The sequence below is a fragment of the Canis lupus genome, chromosome 10 (assembly GCF_011100685.1).
Source record: "Canis lupus familiaris isolate Mischka breed German Shepherd chromosome 10, alternate assembly UU_Cfam_GSD_1.0, whole genome shotgun sequence".
In the NCBI taxonomy this organism is placed as follows: Eukaryota; Metazoa; Chordata; class Mammalia; order Carnivora; family Canidae; genus Canis; species Canis lupus.
In genome coordinates, this window is record NC_049231.1 from 17,799,446 (window position 1) to 17,818,694 (window position 19,249).

The 19,249-nt window shown below is 43.3% G+C and overlaps 1 protein-coding gene and 1 pseudogene across 13 annotated transcripts in view; one reads left to right on the forward strand and one right to left on the reverse strand.

Moving 5' to 3' along the window:
- Window positions 1-19,249, reverse strand: part of PPP6R2 (protein phosphatase 6 regulatory subunit 2) — an 83,613-nt gene that overhangs the window by 47,788 nt on the left and 16,576 nt on the right. For 9 of the 13 annotated variants that reach the window (XM_038550122.1, XM_038550121.1, XM_038550117.1 and 6 more), the window contains 2 exons: window positions 7,972-8,097; window positions 4,123-4,333 (listed from right to left, as the gene is read on the reverse strand). In XM_038550122.1, the coding sequence (XP_038406050.1) occupies window positions 4,123-4,217 (95 nt within the window). In that variant the 5' untranslated portion in view covers window positions 4,218-4,333; window positions 7,972-8,097. Of the gene's footprint in view, window positions 1-3,715; window positions 3,739-4,122; window positions 4,334-7,971; window positions 8,098-18,788; window positions 18,932-19,249 lie in introns of those variants that run through there. The other 4 variants (XM_038550114.1, XM_038550119.1, XM_038550118.1 and 1 more) reach the window with 4 other exon arrangements.
- Window positions 8,790-8,958, forward strand: LOC119873799 (annotated as a pseudogene).

Here is a 19,249-nt window from a genome sequence, read left to right on the forward strand (position 1 = left end):
TTTGAAACTAAATAACATATCCCCAGTAAAACCCTTAAGGTAAAAAAGGGACTAAGCAGCATGTATAATGGAATAATGATGAAAATATTTCAGGTCCAGATTTGTAAGACAAAGCTATAAGTAGTACTTTAGGAAAGAATATACAGTTTTAAATACATTTGCCAGAAAATAAGAATCTTTAAAACTAAATAAACTAGGTAACTAATTTAAGAAATTAGACAAGAAAAAACAAAGTACAATAGCCTGAATCAGTGAAATAGAACATTTTAAAAGTGAGGTCAACTAAAACTTTTTGAAAAAATACTTAAGTATTCTCACTGCACAACTGCAGGACTGGCCAGGTCATCGCAGAGGTGTCACACACTCCCACTAGGAGGGAAGACAGGCAGACGCTCCATGGCACCCAGGACGGCACTCCGTGAAACCATGTGCGTCCCCAGCAGCCCCGGAATCCCCCTACCTCCACATCCCAAGAAATGACAGGGCCCTGTACAAGCAGGAGGCAGCAGAGCAGGAAGCAAACACGGGGGATCGCACACTGTTAGACTGCAAATGAGAGGGACACATGGCAACGTGGATGAATCCTAAAAGGATGGGGCTAAATGAAAAAACCTAAGAAACAGATCAAGGCCATAATATGATCCACGCACTTAATTTAAAATGCGTGCACTCCTGACAACATGCATCCACAGGACACAGACACAGGACAGGGTACACTGAACACATCACAGTGACTGCCCTATAGGGAGGGATGGGGTCCAAGGAAACAAGATGCCAGCTGAGGAAGTGAACCCAGGAGCACATCCCCAGAGAGGGGGAAAGGAATGAGAAGCCGTCAGAGCAGCTCCATGGAAGCTGCAGGCTGTTCCCTCACCAGGTCCAGCGGCGGGCAGGAATGGTCAGAGGTTGTTCAGCATGTTCCCCAAAAACCAGGAGCCACAGAGGTTCCAGGTTAAATTTCCACCTCGTCACTGTTCTAAGTGGCTAGGGCTTATGCTTGTTTTTGCTTGTTGTTTTCTCATTTTTTAACTTATTTGGGGAAATCTCACACATAGCTAACTTTAGAATAGGAAACAAGGGATGCTTGGGTGGCTCAGCGGTTGAGCGTCTGCCTTTGGCCCAGGGCGTGATCCTAGAGTCCTGGGATCGAGTCCCGCGTCAGACTCCCTCCCTGCATGGAGCCTGTTTCTCCCTCTGCCTGTGTCTCTGCCTCTGCGTTTCTCATGAATAAATAAATAAAATCTTAAAAAACAAAAACAAACAAACAAAAAAACAGGACAATGAACCCTCCCATGCCATTCCCTCAACATGGATCAATTCAGGCCCATCTCTTCCCTGGATTGTCTCCTACTCGGTCCACCTGCAAGTTCCCCAGACATTCCTCATTTCACTGCCCTGGCTAGTGAAAAATCTGTCCAGTATTATTTACTTTGCCATTAAGTCTGTCCAGGTATCTTGCAAGTCTCCTGCACGGAGCAGCAGAGGCAGTGTCTCGCTGGCAGAACCACACAGATGCACTGAGGTACCCCCACTGCACCCTCAACCACTGATCGGGGGCTGTCGATGCCGCCTGTGTGATGCCAACAAAGCAAACACAGACCTGGGTCTGTACACGTGAGCCCACAGACCACAGGTTCCTTTGGGGTAGGGAGAGGTCATAGGTCTGATGTATTCTATCACAGACTAAACACAGAACAAACCTTGTACAAAAAATAAAACCAAAACTAAACCCAAATCATATTACCCACTTACTCTTAGCTTATAATTTGAAACAATAAGCTAATTTAACGTCCACCTATTTACTCCTAAATTATAAAACAGGAAGTTTAGTAAGGACATCTATCCTGCACATTCAAGGGCTTCTGAGAACCCACCCCATTTACAGAATCAAGTGTACCATCTATTCACTAAACCAAGTCCGAGGGACCCGTCTGTAAAAGCCGGCCCAGCTCAATAGTTTACAAGACACTGTGATTTTTCAGGCCGGTAAATTTTTTTAATTTAGAAAACCAACAGAGGGGGATCCCTGGGTGGCACAGCGGTTTAGCGCCTGCCTTTGGCCCAGGGCGCGATCCTGGAGACCTGGGATCGAGTCCCACATTGGGCTCCCGGTGCATGGAGCCTGCTTCTTTCTCCCTCTCCCTCTGCCTATGTCTCTGCCTCTCTCTCTCTATCATAAATAAATAAAAATTAAAAAAAAGAAAAAAAAGAAAAAAGAAAACCAACAGAGGATTGCCAACTTTTCAACTTGGCCAAACTAGGAAGAGGGAAGGAAGAGACAAAAGACACAAAGCAGGAAAGGATGAACTAATATCACCCATATTTACGTTAATTTCAGGAACCAATGACTTTTTATCTCAAAAAAAAAAAAAAAAAGAAAGCCATAATCTCAGGATTAAGAATAACATTTCACTTTGAAAAAATAAGAGTTTGAGGGGATCCCTGGGTAGCTCAGCGGTTTGGCGCCTGCCTTTGGCCCAGGGCGCGATCCTGGAGTCCTGGGATCGAGTCCCACGTCGGGCTCCTGGCATGGAGCCTGCTTCTCCTTCCTCCTGTGTCTCTGCCTCTCTCTCTCTCTATCATAAATAAATAAATAAATAAGTAAGTAAATAAATAAATAAATAAATAAATCTTAAAAAAAAAAAAAATAAGAGTTTGGGATGCCTGGGTGGCTCAGCAGTTGGGCATCTGCCTTCGGCCCAGGGCGCAATCCTGGAGTCCCTGGAATCGAGTCCCACATCGGGCTCCCCACATGGAGCCTGCTTCTCCCTCTGCCTGTGTCTCTGCCTCTCTGTGTCGTGAATAAATATATAAAATTTAAAAAAAACAAAGAAAAAAAATAAGAGTTTTAAGAAAAATGTACCTTACCACTTATTTTGCTAATGTCACCAATTATTACAGACCAGCACGTGAAAACATCTAATTACATTACCACTGATACTTGAAATAAAACCATTAATTTAGACTATTTGCTTCATCTCGTATCAGTACCTTAAATAAAAAAAATCTCTGCAACAGTATTGATATGTCTCTCACTATCCACACATTTATTTTTATTTTAAGATTTTATTTATTCAGAAGAGACGCACAGAGAGGCAGAGACATAGACAAAGGGAGGAGAAGCAGGCTCTATGCAGGAGCCTGATGTGGGACTCGATCCCAGAATTCCAGGATAACACCTTGAGCCAAAGGCAGGCGCTCAACCACTGAGCCACCAGATGTCCCTATCCACACATTTTTAAGAAATATTTCAATGATTACATCAGTGGCACCCTTTGAAGAGCTTGCTGCAGCTAATTTTGCTGTCAAAGGACCTAGTGTAAACTGTTTCCAGAACCATTATTCAGATAACGGTACATCTTTGGCTTCCAAACGTTTCCTGTGTCCCTGCAATTGTGCACTACCCAGCGCAGAGGTGCCAGCATCCTGTCAGCCGGCCCTTACCTACAGAGAAAGCTGTAACTTCCCTTCCCTGGATGACCCAGAGGCCCACCACTAATAGCATCCTTACGACAAATAACTGGCTTGAGACGCCTCTAGTATACCCGAGTATCAGCACAGCACCAGGGCTCCTGGCACATCCTGACAATGCCCTTGTACAGTCCATCTGCAACACTAAGCAAACTATTACCAACGTCTTCTAGACATTTATCCAACAGCTGAATGAATGGAACCTGAAGTTCTTCTTTATTTACTTTCAGTTAACATAACTTACTCTTACTTTACTTTTATTTAGCATAACGATCACACAGAAGAAATAATAATTTCTCTAAAGAGAAATGCTGCCCATATGAGTATGTAGTTCCATGAACAGAGCCCTTCAAGAGAACATTCTGTGGCAGAGACTGTTGCTAAGAGAAAACGAGAATCTGGAATGCACCCTAGTACCTGTCTGGCCATAAACAGTTGGGTTTTTGTTGTTTTAATTCATGATCAAAGCCCTGGCTCTGCTGTGTGAGCTGGGGCCAGTCACAAGACCTCTTGTGCCTTGGTTTCCACCCCTGTAAACCAGGGACAAAAAGCATCCCGAAGAGCTGCTGTAACAGCCCCAGATTCGTGGCTGGCACATTTTGTCTTCATGGATTCTGACCGCAAAGAACAGAAGGAAACAGATGAGGTCACCTTGCCACAGAGCATGGGTTCAGTGATGGCCAAAGCGGCACAGCTCTCCCAACCCCACCTTCAGTGGCATCACACTGGCCACATAAATCGGACATGATGGAAGTATCTTCACTATGGAGATCGACGAATGCTTCAAACCACAAGGGTTTTTAGTCTTCTGGAGAGCGAGTTATGAAACACTGACCAATGTACCACTGGAATTCTAGCTGACCTGAAAAAAGGGCAATATGAGTGCACAGAGAACAAGGAATTTTTGCACAATTAACAACTGAGACCATGTCTATAATGGGCACGCTGCACCGGAGCAAAGATCCAAGAAGGCCTAATCGTAAAAAAAAAAAAAAAAAAAAAAAAGGTCTAGGGTGAGATGAATAGATGAATAAAAACTGAAATCAGAAGTCAAGAGAAGAAATAACCACAAAGGTAAATTAAAATAACTGTAAAAGAATAATTTATGCAGGTCAATGCAATGCATTCAAAGGAAAGTCATAGCCACCTGAGATTGTCAGACACATACTGTCCAAGCCTCTCAGGACAGAGCCTGGGCTCCTTACTGACCAGGGTGTGTGCCTGCATGTGCCAGAGTGTTTCCACCCCAGCTCCCTCCTTTCACTATACAGAATTCAAAGTTAAACCTATACACTGAATTTTTTTAAAGATTTTATTTATTTATTTGAAAGAGAGAGAGGGAGAAGCAGGTTATCCGCTGAGCAGGGAGCCTGATGCAGGACTCAATCCCAGGATCCTGAGATCACAACCCGAGCTGAAGGCAGACACGTCACTGACTGAGCCACCCAGCGGCCCCTACACTGAATTCTTAATATTGGATACGGCATTATTTCTAGAACTTCTATTTGGTAGTTCTTCAAACATTATAGATAACGTTCTATAGTTTCCCATATTTTTACTTTTTTTTTTTTTGAGGTTTTATACCTTTATCTAACAACCAGCAATTAATTCTCATCCACCTTAACTGTCTATAGATTTTTGATAGTAGTGACAGGTAACATAGGTAACCAGTGTGCAGAGCTTGTTTGGTGAATTGTTCATCCTCATTACGTTTTCTGGACAACGGCACACAGATACAGTATATAAACTTCTTGATTCCTTTGGCCCAGACAGCTTTGTGGGCCTGGTGTCAATTCGCACATCTGGAATTCCCATCCCCTTCATGGCAAATTTCTGGATCTCTCCGAGTGCCCAAGGGGCACACTTCTTGAAACCCACTCCATGGATGCGCCTGTGGCTGTTGGCAGAACAGTTCTTCTTCTCACCACCCTTCTTTGCGGGAACTATTCTTCTGGGCCCTAGTTGGAAAGTCTTTAAATATATCTTTAAAAATAAACAGCATGCTTGTGTTACAGTTTATTTCTGATAATTCCAAAATCTGAAGTCTTGGAGGGTCTGTTTCTACTGATTTTCACTCATGGTGTGCTTGGTCATTCTTGTCTGCATACAAATCAATGTTCTTCAAATATACCCGCAGGGCTTTTTTGGCATCTTAGGATAAAGGTAACTTCCTCCACAGAGGTTTTATGCCTGCTTCTGCATAAATGCCTGAAGGCATTCACTGAGCCAGAACACCTTAAACTAAATTTGTACTTGATTCCCCTGAAGTAACAGGCAATGGGAACCTAGGTTAGAAATCCTCACAAACGCTAATCCATGGCCCCATATATTGTTCCCACCTTCTTTTCCACAGTATTTACCAGTAGAAAGATAACCAGGTGGGGGCAGGGATACAGTGAGGCAGATGTGCTTCTCCGTCACCTGAGGATGGAGCCTTCAGAGCCCCCTTTTACAGGGGAGAGTCTCCCCTGGGCGCTCCATCTTGAGAGGGCTGAGTAACTTACTACTCTCCTTACCCTACCAGACCTCTAAAATCAAACGCCACTTAGTCCAGATCATCAAATGCCCTCAGGGCAAAGGCAGATCCTGTGGTGCTTAAATTACTTACCTCGGTTCTTCCTTCCTGGTTTCAGTCTAGAACTTCCTTGTTATATATCAGTTCTCTGGGTATTTTTTGGTTTTGTTTTGTTTTTTTAAAGATTTTTTATTTATTCATTCATGAGAGACACAGAGAGAAAGAGAGAGAGAGGCAGAGACAGGGACAGAGAGAGAAGCAGGCTCCATGCAGGGAGCCCGACGTGGGACTCGATGCTAGGACCCCAGGATCATGGCCTGAGCCAAAGGCAAATGCTCAACCGCTGAGCTACCCAGGCATCCCCACAATTCTATACTGAAATTTATATTCTCTTATCACTGTGGGGAATTATTCCACTCTCTCTCTTGACTTCTATACATGTTAATGTGAGATCTGTTGTAGGTAATCTTTTACCTGTAGCTTAAGAGCTTCTAATATGTGGGTATGGAGTTTCTTTTTTATTTATACTGCTTGGAACACAGTGTGCTTCCAAAATCTGTGGATTTATATCTCTAAGTAGTTTCTAAAAAGCCAAAATTATTAATACTTTGAATAATGACTCTCCTCCATTTTCCTTATTTTTCCATTCTGGGATGTCAGCTACACATTGATGATATATTTTTATTATATCCTCCATTTCTCTTAACCTTACTTTCCACCCCCTCATCTCTCAGTGCTACAGGCTGGTAATTTCTTCAGACATATACTTCAGTTCACAAATTCTGTCTTCAACCATATTTTGATCTGTTTAATCCACATACACGGAGTTTTTAATTTCAACAGTTTCCATTTCTGAAAGTTCTATTTGGATCATTGTGCTGCTTTGCTTTTCATTGCTAATTTTTTTGTTCTGTATTATTTCACACATTTCATACATTAGTACATACACTGCATCCAAATATTCAATATGTACAAGCCTTGGGGCATCTAATCATGCTAACTCTTCCTCCCAGAGCTATGTGTGTTGTGATTGTAAATTCACGTTTGCTTGAAGTTACTCTATAGAAATCCCACTGGCCAGCACTCAGAAGGCTTTCCTCTGAAAATGATTTGTTCTCTTCAGTAGAGGAACAAAGGAGGGTTATCATAATTCCTAACTGTTCCTTTTTAAAAATGTTTTCTTTTCTGGCTTTTGGAAAGTTATCTTAGTTGCTGTAGGGCTTTGGAATTTTTGTTTTTTAAAGATTTATTTGAGAGAAAGACATAGAAACAGAGAATCCATACATGGGGGAGAGAAACCTGAAGCAGACTGACTCCCCACTGAGCATGGAGCCTGAGATCACGACCTGAGTTGAAATCAAGAGCTGGAAGGCTTAACCAACAGAGCCACCCAGGTGCCCCAGTTTTTTGTTTCTGTTTTTAAGTAGGCTCCATGCCCAGCGCGGAGCCCAACGTGGGGTTCAAACGCACAACCATGAAATCAAGACCTGAGCTGAGATCAGGAGTCAGACACTCAACTGACTGAGCCATCCCAGTACCCTAAGTTATTTTAATTTTTAATGCACTGAAGTACTGAAGAGAAATTATTATAATTTATGCAGCATGTAATTGGATGGCAATCGGGTAAACCTTTGGAGAGTATACTGTGGCTTGTCATCTTGCACAAGGAATGTATGCTCTGGATGGCGACCACGACAGTGCCTATGCCCCGACTCGTGTGTTCCCCACAACTGAGACAGAGAATAGCCTCACTACATACACACAGGCTAGCCCCGTTTTTTTGGATGAGGGAGAACAACTTTTCCACAACAAAGAATCTTAAAACCAGATATAGAAGGATCAAAAAAACCCCCAAAACAATAAGCTATAACATACACCTTCAAAACTAATAAGCATTTTGCTCTCATCCATCTCTGAACTTCTGCTTTTACAGTATATTTACATAAATTAGAATAAAGAACAATTAAAAAGGAAAATTATCTTACCTTCTATGGAAACTTCTTAATTCTAAGTTCAAACAAAATATGAAAACATTTGGGGTTTTTTTCTTGGACTATATGTAACTTTAAGAAAGATTTTTTCATTCAGTAGAAGATTTAGAATTTCTTCACCTGAAAAATAAGAAAAAAGCTTATTTTAAGTTCTGCCTTTGTAAAGTTAACTTACCAAAACAGAGAACAGGAAAACAAAAATCAGTATCTTAACTTAGTATTCAAATTATCAGAACATTTCATAATTTTTTTTAAGGATTTTATTTATTTATTCATGAGAGACACAGGGAGAGAGGCAGAGACACAGGCAGAGGGAGAAGCAGGCTCCATGCAAGGAGCCTGACGTGGGACTCGATCCCAGGACCCCAGGATCGTGACCTGAGCTGAAGGCCGCCGCTCAACCATGGAGCTACCCAGGTGCCCCGAGACAATGGTATTGATGATATACACCCATGCTGTATCTGAGTAACTAGCTCAATGGTTAGAACGTCACTCCAAAGAATTCATGTGAGAAGGATCTCCATGAAGTTGTCCAGTTTCATAACTATACACCATTACCACCAGGATATGCACATCGCCAGACACAAATGACTGGAGAGCTTACTGATAATCCGTAGCAATTTCTAGAAGAAAAGCGTAGAACCTGGGACTGTTCATTTTATATTTGCATGAAAGTCACGATTTTATATTTTGAAAATTTTATGTTAGCAACAGAGACAGTGGACTGCTCTAGAATATGAGGTTAAAGAGACATAATCACCAAATGTAACATTTAGATCTTATCTGAGTCCAATCAGAACATATCAAATGTAATCATTTTTTATCAAGTATATTTCCTGTTCTTATCAGTTTAATATCTGATAGGAGTCCTCTATCAAAGTACAGTATATTAAATGGATTTCTGAGGGGCACTGGGTAGCTGTCGGTTGGGTGTCTGCCTTTGGCTCAGGTCATGATCCTGGGGTCCTGGGTCAAGCCTGGTGCTGGGCTCCCTGGTCAGCTGGAAGTCTGCTTCTCCCTCTGCATTTGCCCCTCCCCCTGCTGGTGTGTGCACTTATCCGTGCATGCTTTCTCTGTCAAATAAATAAATAAAACAAATAAAATAGATTTCTGGAACTAAAAAACAGAATAGGAGCTTGCTCCATCCACTCTATGCATTGACCTGCAGCGCAGTACTTCCAGGAGCAGCGCACTCTCCCCTGGGGGAAATAAAAAAAAAAGGACAAAAACGACAAATGTAAAAAGTTGTATTTGAAGCTATTGGGGAAATCCAAATATGGACTGCTATTAGATGATATTAGCAATTACTATGAATTCTTTCTTAGTTATAATAATGATATGGTGGCTATGTTTTTAAAAATAAAAACTGTTCTAATTTGTTAGAAAAAGTGAAGTATTCATGGGTAAAATAACACTATTTCTGGTATTCACTTCAAAAATACTCCACAAGGGGATCCCTGGGTAGATCAGTGGTTTAGCACCTCCTTCAGCCCAGGGCATAGTCCTGGGGACCCGGGATCGAGTCCCGCGTCAGACTCCCTGCATGGAGCCTGCTTCTCCCTCTGCCTGTGTCTCTGCCTCTCTCTCTCTCTCTCTTTCTATCTCATGAATAAATAAATAAAATCTTAAAAAAAAAATACTCCACAAAAAGATACAAACCAAACAAAAATTTTAAGTGTGGGGGGAGAAGGCACCTGGGTGGCTCAGCCAGTTGGGCATTTGCCTTCAGCTCAGGTCACAATTGCAGGGTCCTGGGATAGAGCCTCACATTGGGTTTCTTGCTCAGGAGGGAGCCTGACTCTCCCTCTGCTCATGCTCCCTCTTTCTCAAATAAAAATCCTTACCAAAAAAAGTGTGATGGGTGTTATGCCGTATGTTGGCAAATTGAACTACAAAAAAAAACAAAACACAACAACAACAAAAAAAAGTGTGAGAGAGAGACAGATGGGGGGAAAATGGCAAAGTACTGATCACTCTTGAAGCTGTGTGGTGAGTACATGAGTGTTCACTGCAATGTTTTCTGTATATTTGTGTAATTTCTAAATTTCATATAAAAACCAATCAGGCAGGACAGGACTCCTGGGTGGCTTAGGGGTTGAGCATCCGCCTTTGGCTCAGGGCGTGACCCTGGGGTCCTGGCATCGAGCTTCCCACAGGGAGCCTGCTTCTCCCTCTGCCTGTGTCTCTGCCTCTCTATGTCTCTCATGAATAAATAAAGAAAATCCTTAAAAAAAAAAAAAAAAAAAAAAACCAAGCAAAAAAAGGCAGCCAAAGTTGTGCTAGTGAGCCAGAAATGTCAGTGTTACCATCTTCTAAAACTGAGAACTCTTTTTATTACATTAATAATTAAAATTATTAAGCTGAATAATTCAACACTGGCTTTTCAGCACTTCATACACAATTTTCTTTTTTTTTTTTAAGATTTTTTTTATTTATTCATAGAGACAGAGAGAGAGAGGCAGAGACACAGGCAGAGGAGAAGCAGGCATCATACAGAGAGAGCCTGATGTGGGACTTGATCCAGGGTCTCCAGGATCACACCCTGGGCTGCAGGCGGCGCTAAACCGCTGCGCCACCAGGGCTGCCCCCATACACAATTTTCAAAATAATCAAGTATTTTTGTTAAGACTGACTTTAGGCCTGATTATTCTGACTTTGAACTAATGTTCATTTGTATTTATGTTGGAGGGGGAGGGGCTTGCTAATTTGCTATTGTTTTTTATTTAATTCTGTGCTAACTTATATAAAATATTTACATGGTTCCAAAGTCAAAAGTATTTAGAGGTGTCCCAGACCAACAGACCCACTCAAAGGAGAGTAGTGGGGCTGAGAGCTGAAAAGAAACTACATGTCCTGCAGGCTGGGGGTGTTGGGAGTTCCAACCCGGGCAGAAGAACCTCCCAGAGCACCCTGAGGCACACAGCAAAGACCTGAATAAAACCCTGTCTTCAGGGTCAAAATTACATCTGGAGCAAAGGCCACACCCAAACACTAAATTCAAAACCAAAACAGATCTACTCAAAGAATAATCTACTCAAAGAATAATCCAAGCCTGACAGGAGCAAAATGATCTTCCAATAATTTAACTATCTGCCAGGACAAAACTCAAAATCATAATCCAGATATCAACATACAAAAAAAATATTAGACATACAAAGTAGCAGAAAATGTAACACTGTGTGTGTGTGTGTGTGTGTGTATTTTTTAATTAAAAAGCAGCTGCAGGTGGTGGGGGCACCTGTGTTGGTTGAGCAGTTAACTCTTGATCTCCACTCAGGTTGTGTTCTCCAGCTCATGGGATCAAGCAAGCCCTGCACTGAGCTGTGCACTCAGCAGAGTCTGCTTGTCCCCCTACCCTCCACCCCTCCCCATACGCTCCTCATGCTCCCCCACCTTCCTCAAAAAAAGAAAAGCAGCTGGGGGTCCTGGCTGCCTCAGTCAATGAAGTTTGCTACTCTTGACCTCAGGGTTGTGAGTTCAAGCCCCATGTTGGGTGTAGAGATTACTTAAAAATAAAATCCTGAAGGCAACTGACTGGCTCAGTCAGTTAAGTGGCTGACTTGGTTTTGGCTCAGGTCATGATCTTCTGGTGATGAGACTGAGCCCCATGCTGGGCTCTGTGCTCAGTGCAGTCTGCTTGAGGTTCTCTCTCCCTGTTCCTCCAGTTTGCTCGCTCTCCCTAAGAAGGAAATAAAATCTTCAAAAACTAAAATATTTTTTTAAAAATTGTTTAAAAAGCAGCTACTAAAAACAGACCACAGGATGGGGCACCTGGGTGGCTCCGTGGTTGAATCTGCCTTCAGCTCAGGGCGTGATCCCAGGGTCCCGGGATCAAGTCCCATATCGGACTCCCTGCCGGGAGCCTGCTTCTCCCTCTGCCTGTGTGTCTGTCTCTCTCTGTGTGTCTCTCATGAATAAATAAATAATTTTTAAAAATAAAATAAAAATAAAAATAATATTCTGTATCTTTTGTTTTTGCTTTCTTCATAAAACTCTTCCTGGGGTGTCTGGGTAGTTCAGCAGACTCTTAATTTCACCTCAGGTCATGACTTCAGGCTCCTGAGATCAAGCCCCACAATGGGCTGCATCCTTAGGAAGAGTTTGCTTGAGATTCTCTCTCCCTTTCCCTTTGCCCCTACCACTGCTCAAGCGCCCCTCCAAATAAATCAATTAAGAAAAAAAAAACACAAAACTCTTCTTTGTTTTTAAAGATTTTATTTATTTGAGGGGGTAGGGGCAGAGGGAGAAGGAAAATCAAGCAGACTCCAGGCTGAACCCAGAGTCTGATGCCAGGCTCAATCCCACAACCCTGAGATCATAACCTGAGCCAAAAATCAAGAGCTGGACGCTCAACTGACTGAGCCACCTAGGTGCCCCACCTTACTCCCTTAAATGAACATTTTTACTGATTTTAAATATACTATAAAGAAAAGCACATAAATCCTAAGTGAATAGCTCCTTGAATTTTCACAAACGGACCCATGCAACCACACCACCCAGTTCATGAAACTGGACTACCAGTACCCATAAGTAACCCATGTCCCCAAAAGTATCAACCACTGTCCTAACCTGAATCGTAACACCAAAGATTCACGCTCCTTGAGATAACTGTACAGTACTCCTTTATGTTGACTTAACCCTAGTGATGGACACATGGTACTTCTAGTGTTTTGCTATTACAAATAATTCTATAATGAATAGTCTTTTGCAAAGTCATTTCATATTTTTGCCAACATACCTTTAAGTCAGATTCCTAGATGTGGGATTGCTGGGACAAAGGACAAATGCACATAAAACATGCAACATACAAATCCTCCTCCAGAGGTACTGTACCATTTTGCCTTTCTTTCTTTCCTTCTTTCTCTCTCTTATTTGACAGAAAGAAAAGGAAAGAGAGCATGAGCAAGGGTAGCGAAAGGCTGAGGGAGAAAGAGAAGCAGGCTCCCCACTGAGCAGAGAGAGCTTGATATGGAGCTCGATCCCAGGACCATGACCTGAGCCAAAGGCAGATACTGAACTGACTGAGCCACCCAGGCACCACCACCCCCAAGTTTGTATTTCTACTGGCAAGAAGACAATTTCAACACAGCTTTGTCTAAAGAACATATAGTTAAAATTTTGGATTTCTGCCAGTATGTAAGGTAATTAACTGTCCCAGTTCTGCTGAGGACTGAGAAGTTTCCCAAACAGAAGATTTTCAGCACTAGAACCCAGAAAGTACTGGGCAAACCAGGACAGCTGGCCACTCTACCAATATGGTAAAGGAGAAGTGGTATCTCCATATAGCTTTGATTAGTATTTTTATTACAAGAAATGGTAAGCATCTGTTCAATTATATAAGGTCCATTTTTATTTATTTTCTATAAACTATTCTATCTTTTGCTCATTTTTCTCTATCAGTTATATTGCTTTTCTTCTCAGTTTCTATGAGTTCTTTTATGATGATGATGATGATTTTTAGTCACTGCTGCACCCAATGTGGGGCTCAAGCTCAACCCTGAGATCAAGAGTAGCACACTTCTGGCTGAGTGAGCTAGGCGCGTCTCTATGAATTTTTCCTTTTTTTTTTCTTTAAGTTTTTATTTAAATTCCAGTTAACATACAGTGTGATATTAATTTTAGGTGTAGAGTTCTTTCAACTATTAGACATAATAGTAAAGAGATAAAAGCTCTTTACTATGACAGAAATTCAACATATTTTTCTGCTGTCATTTGTCTTTTGACATTGCTTATGGTGATTTTTACAATGCAGGTTTCTGCTGTTACTGCAATCAATCTTACTGTTTCTAGGCTTAGAGTCATAGTTAGAAAAGTTTTCCCTGGGATCCCTGGGTGGCGCAGCGGTTTGGCGCCTGCCTTTGGCCCAGGGCGCGATCCTGGAGACCCGGGATCGAATCCCACATCGGGCTCCCTGCATGGAGCCTGCTTCTCCCTCTGCCTATGTCGCTGCCTCTCTCTCTCTCTCTCTCTCTTTTTCTGTGATTATCATGAATAAATAAATAAATAAAATCTTTAAAAAAAAAAGTTTTCCCCACTCCTAAGTTATAAAGAAATTCACCTTTATTTTCTTTTAGCACTCATATAGTTTAACTTTTTACACTGTAATATCCCTGATCTATTTGGAATAATTATTTATTTTGACTATACAAAAGTTAAGAGAGTAAGAATAAAATATCCTAAGGTCTATGATATCCAGGACTATGATGTATGTGTGATACCTATCTCCAGGAAAGGCATATGTGACATTAACCCCAAAATGTGTCCCATGTGCTACCACTCCATACTGCCAGATTTTGTTTTTATTTTCTTTAAACATTTTCTGCTCAGTTTAACACACTTGTCTGTAGGGTAATAAGCCAAAGAGAAGCAATTCTCCCATTTTCCAACAGCTACTAAAGAAGTCCTGTAAGGAAATGGAGATAGAATGAAAAAAAATATTGTAACACCTAAAAGCAGCTATCACATACTAAGAATCAGTCTATGTCGGATGCCTGGGTCTACCTTCAGTTCAGGGCGTGATCCTGGGGTCCTGGGAGGGAGTCCTGCATGGGGCTCCCTTCGAGGAGTCTGCTTCTCCCTCTATGTCTCTGCCTCTCTGTGTGCGTCTCTCATGAATAAATAGAATATTTAAAAAGAAAAAAAAAAGAATCAGTCTACCTCATCAGAGAACAGAACCAAAATCTGAGGAAGAAACTGCTATCTGGACAGACATCCCAGGGTTTAATGAAATTAGGATAGTCAACCCTCTGAAAGGGGGTCTGAAATGTATACAAAATGGAAAGAAGATGTTTTAAAACATTCTCCTGTGGATATTACATTAAAATCCATCAGATCACACTTGTTCAGTTTTCCTAAAAAAAAAAAAAAAAAGAAAAAAAAAATTTGCACCTAAATCTAATCACCCTGTCAATCTCTTTAGTGGAAATTAGAGAGAAACAAACAAGCTAAACAATACAAAAGGAAGAAACTAGTGAAACCCACAAGGTGGGAGGTTATAGGACAAATAACCAAATTCCTCCAACAAATCAATGACAGAAAAGAGAGGCAGCTTTAAGAATAAGGGATTTAGGAACGCCTGGGTGGCTCAGCAGCTAAGCATCTGCCTTTGGCTCAGGGCCTGATTCTGGAGTCTCCGGATCGAGTCCTGGGTAGGGCTCCCTGCAGGGAGCATGCTTCTCCCTCTGCCTGTGTCTTTGCCTTTCTCTGTGTATCTCTCATGAAAAAATAAAAATAAATAAAATCTTAAAAAAAAAAAAAAGAATGAAGAATTTAAGAGACCTTCAATAAGGTGTGACATTTACCATGGTTCAACTACAGAAGGCACTTTTTAGGCTGAGTATGGACCCAAGATTAGCAGGCAGGTAAAATGGCATGATTTTGTGATTTCTAGAATTTGTGCTTTTTTAAAAAAAAGATTTTATTTATTTATTCATGAGAGACACAAAGAAAGAGGCAGAGACACAGGCAGAGGGAGAAGCAGGCTCCATGCAGGGAGCCTGACGTGGGACTCAATCCCGGGTCTCCAGGATCAGGCCCTGGGCTGAAGGCGGTGTTAAACTGCTGAGCCACCTGGGCTGCCCCCTAAATTTTATTTTCTCCTGTTGATATGTCTCATGTCAGTTTGATTCTCAGTCTGGCTAGAAGAACCTTGATGGGGACAGGACATTCTTGTTCCCAGACACAGCTGAGATTCATGACATAAATACCTCTTTGCGTGCATACATGCAGGTATGTAACCACCCATCAGAAAACTCTGGCCTAGTGAGCCACATTCCAAGAGTCTTAAAGGGAGACACCAAATCTAAGAGAAGACAACTACTGCCCTTGCTCTATAGACCAGTCTCTGATAAATGCTGACCCAAAGGTGGGATTTCCCCTGGATGTGGGAGGCCAGATTCCTCCAGCTTAAGATGGAGCATGTCTAACCAGTTCCTGGAAACAAGGATGTCTGAAGGCTTTCTGGGACAAGGCAGTCAGACTGGGTGGGGCTCCTTAATGGTCTAAGGATTTTCATAGACCAACCAGAGGAAACAATCACACAGTAGAAGTGTCAGACAGCAGAGAATGGGAAAGATGTTATTTCATGACAACAGGGAATCAGGTTGTCTAATATTAAACTGATAGGAACACACAGCACACTTGATCTTAGCCAAAAGGTCGAGAAGCAATCAGGCTGTCCAACAGTAGACAACAAAGTTTCGTGTCGTCACCTAACAGAGTATCCACAGCAGGTCCAAAGGTTAACGGAGTAAGGTTAACGGAGCTGAGCTTCAGAGTCCCACCTTCTAAGAATGATATCCTCTTCTCCCTGAGGCAGGTAGAGGGCCATGGGCATCTATCCTCAATCATATCCTCCGCCTTAAAAAGAACTGTGGACACCCGCCACCACCTGGTGAGCCCTGAGGACACTGTGCTGAGTGACATAAGTCAGACACAGAAGGATGAATCCTGTACGGTTCCACTGCTAGGAGGCACATGCAGTGGTCAGACTCCTGGGGACACAGGGGAGCTGGCGGTGTGGGGGCCAGGGAGGGGGCTGGGGGCGGAGGGTGTGTGACGGGGACACAGCTTCAGTGTGTGGGGTGTGGAGTTTGGGAAATGCAGCAGGATGAATGTGCTGAGTATCCCCGAATTGCACAGTTAAAACTTATTAAAATGATAAGTTCTATGTTATATGTATTTTACCACAATTAAAAAATTAAAGAGGGATCCCTGGGTGGTGCAGCGGTTTAGCGCCTGCCTTTGGCCCAGGGCGCGATCCTGGAGACCCGGGATCGAATCCCACGTCGGGCTCCCGGTGCATGGAGCCTGCTTCTCCCTCTGCCTGTGTCTCTGCCTCTTTCTCTCACTGTGTGCCTATCATAAATAAAATTAAATTAAAATTAAAAAAAAATTAAAGAGAAAAGGAGAAGCTTCAGACAAGTCAATTAGCCTCTCTCTGGGCCTGTCTCCTCATCTATGAAAAGTAGGTAACAACACCTACCCCATATACTACCAGTGAGAATCAGAAGAAGAAATCAATGTAAAGACCCTAGAACAATGCCTGACACACAAAAAGCCTTAAGCCGTGTTAGCTCCTATGAGTTTTTATTATTACTAACCTATGGAAGTGACTACCAGAATTAAACAACTATTAAGACTTCAAAAACAGCTTTGTCTACGGAACAGAACCAGGGGAGAGGAAGGCTGCCTGTAAGAATAGATCTTTTTATTTCAAATTAAAAAAAAAAATTATTCATTCACTTAACACAGAGAGAGCATGTGCGCACAAGCAGGGGAGCAGAAGGCAGAGAGGGAGGAGTCTGCTGAGCAGGGAGCCCAATGTGAGGCTCTATCCCAAGACCCTGGGATCATGACCTGAGCTGAAGGCAGATACTTCATTGACTGAGCCACCCAGGCTCCCCAAGAATAGATCTTTTTATTAGAAGCCTCATATTTGTTACTTTGTTAACAATTAAAAGTCCATTTCTTTTTTTTTTTCCAAAGATTTTTATTTATTCATTCATGAGAGACACAGAGAGAGAGGCAGAGGCACAGGCAGAGGGAGAAGCAGGCTCCATGTAGGGAGCCTGACATGGGACTCGATCCCGGGTCTCCAGGACCACACCATGAGCCTAAGGCAGCGCTAAACCGCTGAGCCACCCAGGGATCCCCTAAAAATCCATTTCTTAAAAGAGTTCTATCAGAGGGGCACTGTCAGAGAATAAGGACAAATACATGGAAATAAACTTGAGTTTCTAGAGGAAAACACTTCCTGGCACAATAAATAAACAAATGGGGAAACAACAGAAAAAAACTAGATCCCAAAACAGGTGCCAGTGTGAGAGTTGCAAAATCAGGTCCCTTCCCCAGCCAGGCGGAAGGGCCCACAGGCTGAAGAGGGAACAGCTGCTGCCAGCTGAGCCAGCCACCTCACCTGCCTGCAGGTTTCCAGCTCCCGATCTGGTAGGTGCCCCAGAAAGAGGGGCCAAGAAGAAAGAGGAGCAGGTTCCTGGAGAGTGAGTGTGTGAGTGCTGTGGTCAGAGAACAGGAGAGCACAGCCTAGCCATCTCCAGACACCAGAGGGGTACACAGGAATTTTTTAGAAAGGAAGTCAGCTCTACTGAGAAGGAAACATCCTAAACCCTGTATTTCTGGAGCTAGCGCTGTCTTACAAGGAACAGGGAAGTGCCCAGCCTCTGGATTTCTAGTTCTCTGGCCATATCCTAACACAAGGGCTGCGATGCAGAGTGCTGCAGAGCGGGAGGTGCTAAGGGGAAGGAAGCAGCCAGATGGAGAAAACGGCAGGTGGACCTGAACGTGCAGCAAGAGCACAAGGCCATCCACGGGGACAGGGGCAAGTCCGTGGCAGCCACCTACAGTCCTGTAGAAACACAGGTCAAGGGGACACATCTGCCAGGATCTACAAGAAAGACCTGAACCCCAAATTTTCTTAAATCCCCAAATCTTCAAATGCTCACAAACAATTTAAATTTTCGACACTACGTGGCCAACACTGAGTAACAAGTGCATCTTCAGTCTGCTGGTGTCTCCGCCGGAGAGCCAGCCTGCTCCACGTCCCCACCGGACCCAGCCTGGGTGCTGTGAGGGTGAGACGAGACCCACACAGAGACAGATGTCCGCCTCAGTCTACTCGCGGTGGCACTCTGCCTGGGTGGCTGCGGCTCCTGCGGCTGCAAGCTCCTAAAAGCGCTGTTTCTCCCCCCACAGATGGATTGTAGCTGGTCTCCCACCAAAGTCTCAGGTGAGCAACTCATCACCCCACCAGACACCCTGAGCAAGGGCTCTGTCAGGCCTGAGCGGGCCCTCACCTCCTCAAGAGCTTCCTCTGGCTGTTGGGTGTGATGAAGAGAAGACTCAGAGCGCAAGCTCAAAACCCGTGTGCTCGCTGCTAGTAATTGTGGCCCCTCTTCCTGGTTAGGGAACGTGGCAGCACGGTCAGCACACACCCTCCTCTTCCTCCTGGAGATCAACACAGAGCCCAAGCAGAGAAACCGTCAAAGTGGCAGACCTGAGCACGGGAGGGGCTCTCTGGCACGAAATCCAGCTTCCATCACTGACTAGTCCTGCTATCCTGGGCATGTGCCCAGTCTGTGTGTAATGCAAGTAAAAATGTGACTAGGGGACAAGGAGCTGTCATGACTGCCCCCACTGGTCTAGGACAGTGGCCAACACCAGATGCTTTCCTGGGGCCCAGGGAGAATGGGGTCAACTACAGATCTTCCTCAACTTATGATAAGTGCTGAACACCTCACATAATTACCGCATGCTG